Source organism: Vicugna pacos, chromosome 11 (genome assembly GCF_048564905.1).
Source record: "Vicugna pacos chromosome 11, VicPac4, whole genome shotgun sequence".
NCBI lineage: Eukaryota > Metazoa > Chordata > Mammalia > Artiodactyla > Camelidae > Vicugna > Vicugna pacos.
The window spans coordinates 73,619,873-73,627,900 of record NC_132997.1 but is presented as its reverse complement, the minus strand read 5'-3'; the positions used below and the strand labels follow the sequence as shown (position 1 = coordinate 73,627,900).

Below are 8,028 nucleotides of genomic sequence, written 5' to 3'. Positions count from 1 at the left end.
TCACCACCTTCTATTCTGGCTTCAGGAGCTTTGTACGTACTGGTGTCAAGTACTGCAGGTGAAATAATGACTGTACTTAAACAACACCTCCCCCACGGTAATCACTACCTTGTTCTTTGATCCTTCACAATCCGAAGGATCCCAGCTCAAGCACTTTGCCGCATTATCTCATCTTATCCTCCAGCAAATGAAAAAGGAGGAACCATTATCATCTTGATTTCACAAAAGAAGAAATTGAGGCTCAGAGAGGTTAGGTAACTTGTCCAAGGTCACACAGCTAGTAATTAGGGGCGGTTGGCCTGTGTGCATATTTTCTGCCGAATCAACAAAAGCTCTGGCATTAACTGTGTGGCTTTGAGCAGGCCAGTGCCTCTTTTCTAGACCTTGGCTTGTTACCTGCAGAACAAGAAGAGTGGACTAGAGGGTTTCCAAGGCCCTGCTCAATATACTCGGGCTTCTTTCTCGATTTGCCTCTGATATAGTACTTGCGCCGACGGTTCCTTTTATATGCCACCAGAGGGCGCTCTGCTCCCAAAGCAGGAGGCACTGGGGAAGGCAGAGTCCCTAATAGTCACCACCCTAATTATTAATTGATGGGGTTTGCTAGCTCTCGTGTCTCTGCTGTCGTCATGAGAAGGACAGGGCTGGTCCCAGGAGGAGTACGAGGGACATGAGGAGCAGAGCCCAGCCTAGCTCAGCCAAATACCCAGCCAGTGTGCAGATCTGTGCTGTTTTAAGTCATTGAGTTTGGGGATGGTTCGTCATGCTGAATTTTTGGCAATACTGATACACACCCCACCCCTAGGTTCCAACACCAAGAAAGAAAGGAAGGAGGCTCCTTTCTGTACCCAGGATGGGGCATCCAGCTTCTTTTCTCTACGGTGGTCCTGCGTCTCCCAATCTCCTCTTCCCTGGGGGGCTGGAAGCTAAAGACAAGGATCATCGTGAGGCCTCCCAGCTCTCCAGCGGGCTGAGGACACAGAAGCAGCTGGAACAGCTGGCCTTTCGGGTCCCTTCAAGCACAGAGTTGCTGCCTTCTTGGAGGAGGCAGGAGGTCCGAACGGGTCTACAGACTGGGAGTTCTAAAGGCTGCCTCCACCAGGGAGGCCTCCCTTCCCTTGGGTGCCCTCAGATGAAGAGGGCAAGAGAGATGGTCCCCCTGAGAGACACCGGGCCACTGAGCACCAGAGAGAGACTCCGAGGTGGTGGTTTAGCTACCTTCTGAGTGAAAGCAATGGGAATACATCCCATATGCGGCCTTGTGCCGGGACACCTAGGGACATAACTCCAGGTGATGGGGGAGGAGCAGGCTCTGACCTGAGCTGAGAGTCAAGAGTCAGCCCCACCTCTTCCAAAACTCCAGAAGGGACCCACAACCCTCTGTGGAATCTGATCTTCTAATTAAACCTGTCTCACCTCTCAAGGTAAATTTTAAACTCTTTATTCTTTCCTTTTGTTACACTTTAGTTTAAGAATATTTTTAAATATTTGAGTGAAAAAAAAAGACTCCACCATCTTGTTTCCTCTTGTTCTTACTGGAAATACACAGTGATTCAGCTACACTGTGGGCAAAGTGGGCTTTGATGAGCTGCCCCGGAAACGAGCCACCAACTACAACACTGTTACTATGGACAATGCATTGTGAATTCTGAGCAACAGTCCTACAAACGGCCTATCAGAGCACAGCCTTTGCCGGGTGGTGCCTGATCATGTTTCCAAAACTATTTATTTCTAGAAGCAATCTTCATTTCAGTAAGAATTAAAGAAACTCGAACTTTCCTAAGACATCTTTCACTGTAATATGAAGCGTAATTTATCTAACCTGAAAAAAAACCAAAACAGAAAAAAAAGCCGACAACATTTTCCCTAGGCATTTCTTTCCCATGGTTCGATGTAATCCAATCCCAGATGTGCGAAAATTTCTTCTTCACTCTCTGCTTTGAGAAATATCCTCTGAAAACATAACAAGACATATGTGAATTCAGATATTTTTGTTAAGTGTCTCGGTGCTGACATAGTGAAAATGTAAAACTCTTGTCAGAACAAATTATTGTCAAAAACATAACCCCCTGTTTCTGAGGACGAAAAGTCATCTTAACTGACTTCTGTAATTTTTATATTTTCCCACTCCAAAATATTTAATAAATTAAGGTAAAATTATGACGGCCTTACATTTTCAGCTAAAGGCATTGGGTATTTTTTCCTAAGGGTCTGTCATTCTTAACCACAGTTGATCATTAGAACTACCTGAAGGATCTTTTGAAACACGCTGAAAACTGAGCTACACCCCAGTTCCAAGAAATCAGAATCTCAGGAGAGGGCTTGTCCTGAGAAAGGCTCTGCGAAAGTCTCACGCGCAGCCCCCACAGGCAGTGAGCAGTGGCGCTGACAGGACACTTGTATGTGCTGTATCTCCTCCGGCCTTCCACCCCTGCCCCGCCCCCACCAGGCTCCCACCCGTGATGTGATCTCTTTTAGACCAAGCATCATCTCTCCTCCAGCCCTTCTCGGCTATAGCGCGGCGTTGGGCATGTAGGAGGCACTAACATTGAACTATTTGTTATATGTCAATTTGTAAGTCTTCCTACATCGTGTTACATGAAGCTGCCTCTGCTCACCCGCTCGACAACTGAGGCTTTCCTGCCAGCATCCACGGCCCTCTCTACTGACAGCAGCACCTTCGTTTTTCTTTGGGAAGCCACCCTTCCCTACTCTCAGTCTCTGAGGGTCAGGTTGGGCTAATCCCACCTCCAAGGAGGGGCACACAACCCGAGCCTGGCCAATCAAAGCCATGGTAAAGGCGTCAGAGATGGTCACGTGGCCCAGGCCTGGTCAATGAGCAGCAACTGGAGCTCTTGCTGGAACTATTAGGAAAGAGGCTTTTCTCTGTTGGGGTGGCTAAGCTGGAAGGATGGGACTCACAGGGAAGCCCCATCTGAGAATGACACTAACACTGAGGGAACCCTGCATGAGGACCTGGATACAGCTGTATCTGAAGTCCATGTTACCCCAGATGCTACAGTATTTAAGTCAAATTCTTTTTTTTTTTTTTGCCACTGCCACTTTGTACTGGGTTTCTGACACTGTGAGACAGCTCTATCTAAATACACCTTATTTAGACTATAAGCTCCTAAAGGGTAAAACCATTATTTCTAGTTATTTTGTGTCTTCTTCCTTGTCAGAGTCTAGTTTAGTGTCCTTGATCACTGTAAGAAGAGTCGATCCTGGCACTGGTGGATTTGACAGTTGAGTATTTAAGTCCTCCTAATTCATACAGTAATTTATCATTTTGCTGAGGCAGCACCTGGCTCGTGACCACTGCAGGGCCAGCACGACAAATGAGTCTCAGCTGGTGAGTGAGTCCAGCTGGCTGCTAATCCACATCTCAGGGCAGCTCTGCTGCTTTCCGTCTTGCAGGTGACTCACATTAATGACCTCTGTGGTCACTCAAACTGCTACTTCTCACTGCATTTGAGAGGTACTTGAGTGATATTTATGATTTGGGGGCATCCTTGGAATTACTCATTGCAGACACCAAGGATATACCAAACTCTGGACTGGTTCTGGAGGCCCAGCTAGCACATCGTCTTTGAGCCCAGAGCCTGTGAGCTGCATTCTGGGCCCGGTGGGGGCTGTGCTCCCACCAGGATCTTTCCGGCTGCCCTCAGCTGTGATCCTTGGGGACAGGGCCCTCGGGGCAGAGGAAACTGAACCTGGTCACTAAAATCAGGAAAAGTGCTCAGGGAGCCAGCCTTGGGGATGAGGACAGAGTAGCCCATCGCGGGGAGACAGCTCTACCTTGGTCTTGTCATACAAAGCGTGGTTATCCAGTATCATCTTCCGCTCGTGTGTGGCATAGCGCCGGAGGTCTCTCTCAAACTGCTGGATAAGAGATAATCAGAAAAAATTACTATCAAGTCTAGAACGTCTTCAGCATTATGTGTTAGAGATATTTAGATCCCTATAATGAAATATCTATCTATCTCCACTAAACATTCTCCAAGCGGTTTTCTCCCCCAGGGCAACAGCCTACTGGGACAAAACTCCACGCTCACAGGCACACACTAGACTGTAAGCTCCATGAAAACAGGAACCTGATTTGTTTTGTTCATAACCATATTCCTTCCTCAGAGAGTGCCTGGGACATAGAAGATGTACAGTAAGTGTTTGCTGAATGAATAAATGGATATCGTGAAGGTTGTGTTCAGAATAATGACTGGCCCAGAGTAAATGCTGGGTAAATCATAGTTCGTTTTTTTTTTTTTTTTTCAGTTTGAAATATCACTATTGTAAAAGAGGATGAGGAGTCAGGAGACCCAAATTTCAGCCTGAATTTTGTCCCTGTCTGGCTGTGTATCTCTTGGTAAGTCACCTAGCCTCTCTAAATCTTGGCTGGTCAAACAGGAGAGTGGAAGAAGTACATGACTAAGGTCGCCTTTGGCTGTAACATCCTCTCATATGAGATTCTGTAAAACTGGTGGTTTGAGTGACCTGCTCCTGAGTAGAACCTCCTATGATCAGGGTGGGCTCTGGGGCTCCAGGGAGCAAAACCTGAAGCCTTAGAGGACAGGAAATCCTTAGAAAAGGAGGATAATGAATGAAATTGTCACTGGGGTTAATCTTCCTGAGAGGAGCACAGATCTGGAAATGTGGTCCTTTCCCGGTGGGATTAGGGAGCAAGCGTGGAATCGTCACGCCCTCTAGTGGCGAGTATAGGAAAGCTGGCAGAGACTGGGAACTGGGTGTGTGAGAAGACAGACTTTTCAACCAGAAGTCCTTTATAAGGTAGTGGAGGGGGAGCCAGGGCTGGAGAAGAATCGGGGTGAAGCAGATTTGGGGTGAAGTAGCTGCTGGTCTGTGAAAGTATGGGAGTGTTGCTTAGCACATGGCCTCCTCCGCAGCCCTGGACCACTCGCCTCCTGTCTCCCCAGCATTTAGAGCAATGGCTGCTTAACCCGGCAAGGGGGAGGCTGGAGAGGGTCAGGTAATGGTGCAGTGAGAGGCCACCCTTGGCTCCCCAGTTCTGTGTGACAAGAAATCTATTCCTGGACTCCTCTGCTAAAACCTCAGGGGCATTTCCCATAGACTGTTAGGAGTTATAATGAGGTCTTCCATTTGGAGAGTAATAACATTTACTCAACCAATATTTATTGAGCACCTACTACATGCCAGGCATGTTCTGGGTGCTTGGAATAAAACAGAGAACAAAAACAATGGTGTCTTCCTTGGTGGTGCTTGGATTCAAGCCGGGGACACAGACAAGACCCAGTAACAGAATGAGTCAGTTATAAGTTACAAGGTAATGCTGTGTACAGGACAGAGCTCATTAAAAAGGGAGGATTTGAGCAAGGACTTACCCCAGGAGAAGGAGTTAGCCAAGTGGACTCGGGGGACAGCCAGAACGGAGGCCTTAGGGAGGGATGAGGCTGGCGGGTTTAGGGAGTGAGCAATCAGAGAGGCGTCTGGGAGACAAGGGGGTGGGAAGATCGCACAGGGCCTCGTGGCCACTGGAAGACCTTCAGCATTTCTTCTGAGTTGTATGGGGAGCCCCTGCCAGGTTTTGAGCAGGGGAGTGACCTGATCTGACTTATGTTATGACAGGATAACTTGGCTGTAGCAGGCAAGGGCAGAAGCAGGGAGACCAGTTAGAACAGCCATGGCCATAATCCAGGCAATAATATCCTAGTTAACGTCTATGGAGAGCTTACCCTGTGCTAGGCACTGGGTTGATTTATTGTTTTATACTAATTCCTGATTTGTTCTATTATTGCTTGTACTTAACAGCCTCTAAAAGAGTTTAATATTACCTCTAAAAGAACAGTTCTGAGTACATAATTAGCCTCAAAATTGTGCTAAAATGAAGGTACTCTTTCATTTCATCCTCATTATAATCCTGTGAGGTTGGTTGCTTTTATTAGCATCGTTTTTCAGATGAAGAAAGGAGGCCCAGAGAGCCTAAGTAATTTACCCAAGGCCACAGAGCCAACAATAGAGCTAGGATGCAGACTCCTGAATCCCAAAGCTCAAGCTCAATCTCTTTACCCTGGACAATTCTGACTTCTGCTTTACAACCTTTTTAGTTTCTCTCAGCAATGCTCTTGAGATAAGTAGGGCAAGAATGCTGTCTTGTTTTAGATAAAGAAAGCTGAACATTGATCAGGGGCAGTGGTAGGTACTACAGTCTGGCTGTATCGTTGGTCATAACTGAGTTCAGGCCCAGGGCTGCTGCATACAGTTGTGCAGGTTGTGCACTGCAAAATTCTAGAGGGTGCCATTCACTTGTGTAAGTCTTTGTAAGTATGCATGTTTCTTATGACTATTTTCTAGAAAATGGCAGTAAGGTATCTTAAGGAAGAGATGCTTCTAAAGTTGGCGAAAAGGGGCCATTTGGTTTAGAAAGAGGCTGGGTCAGCCTAGGCACTTGGCCACAATTGTCTGTGTATTTCCAGAGGGGAGAGTGTGCCTCCTCTCAGCATCTGACACAAACACGGACAATACTCTTGAAGGAAAAAGCGGAAAGAGTCACGCTGACAAACAGCAGATCTGCTTTGAAGAAACATGATTCAGGAGAAAACAGAACTTTCTTTTGTCTTTTTAACTAATGAACTCTGTACTCAGCTCAGAAACTGCACCATGCCTGCATGCTTCTAGAAAAACCTCAGTTTACTGTGTCCCTGTGAATGTCTCCTGCTCAGGAAATCTTTAGGGCACAAAGATCCTAAGGAAGCTTTGTCAGCTCCAAAGTTCAGACAGCCTGGTAAGTTAATGACCCCAAGCTGAGGTGAGATTAATAGGTAACCCGAATTGGCTTGAGAACACTTCCCAGGCCCTGAAATCTCTGGGTAAACAGGTGAAACTGCATTTCTCACCTACAAAAGTTTAGACTAGACCTAGTCCTGGTCACCCACCAACATGTATTCACTTGGGGACAAAGCATATCACATTCAGTGGTCACGTAACAAGGGGGATGGAAAGATAGTAGCACACGTAGCTACCATTTGCAGGGCCCTTGCCGCCTTTAAACGCACGCGTGTCTTTTAACCAGGCGGCAACCTTAGGACGTGGGCGCCCCTATTATCCACAGTACAGCTGGGGCAACTAGGGCTTGAAGAGGTTATCATTTGTTTAAAATTAGAGTTGTGGCTGAAAGTGGCAGAGCTGAGTGCCCTGTCAGTGCCCCGCAGAACTGACAGCGGTCATTTCTGAGAACTCTGAGAAACGAGACTAAAATGTGCTTAAAAACAAAATGGACAAAGAGCAACCATTCCTGCCGGTGATTCCCGACCAGCACGACTTCATGAAAGAATTTTGGAACTCTCCCCTTTCTCAACAGACTCTATTCCCAAAGAGGTGTATCTGTCAGACAAACTGCATTGTGATGATCATCAGCTGTCCCAGGTTTTATGAATGAAAGATGCCGGCCAGGGTTTTTGATGAGGGTAAGAAGTTCTAGTGCTAAGACCCTGTGCTGCAATAATTCCAGCCCAAAGCAAACACGCCTGACATTTAAATCCAGGTGAAGGACCATTAATTTATGTTATGTTGTTCGTTGTATAAAACCCTCTGAGGGCTCACATCACTCAAAGCAACAGCCAGCTACTTGGGAAAACAGTGGGGGCGGGGGAGTTGGTTGGGAGGGTGGAGCCCAAGCTAATGGGACAAATCGCAGGCGCCATGTCTGTGAATGTCACATGGTGGGGAGCTGGGAGCTGCCGCTCGGCCAGCGCTGGCCCCATGGTGCTGGGAGCTTGCCAGCTTCATCTCACCGATCCCTGCAACCCAGGAAGGTAGCAGAGTCTTCCCCTTGACTTTCCTGATGGGAAAACTAAGTCCTAAAGGACACAGGGAACTTGACCAAGATCACCCAGCTGCAAGGGCAGACCTGGTCCGGGAGAAACTGAACCTGAGCCCTCAGCCGCCAGGCTGCTTTCGCTGCTTCAGCGGTTCTCACCCTTGAGCTGTAGGTCTGGGGTCGGGCGGAGAACATGTCTAACCTGTTCCCAGGCAAGGCTGATGCTGCTGGTGAGG

At 47.5% G+C, this 8,028-nt stretch overlaps 1 protein-coding gene across 1 annotated transcript in view; it reads right to left on the bottom strand.

The window, feature by feature from the left end:
• Positions 1–1,516: 1,516 nt before the first annotated feature.
• The window catches only part of DNTT (DNA nucleotidylexotransferase), a 31,589-nt gene continuing 25,077 nt past the window's right edge, over positions 1,517–8,028 (bottom strand). Inside the window, exons 10-11 of the mRNA XM_006210578.3 lie at positions 3,799–3,882; positions 1,517–1,953 (exon numbers count right to left, since the gene is read on the bottom strand). Coding sequence (XP_006210640.1) covers positions 1,867–1,953; positions 3,799–3,882 — 171 coding nt within the window. The 3' untranslated portion in view covers positions 1,517–1,866. The remainder of the gene's footprint in view (positions 1,954–3,798; positions 3,883–8,028) is intronic.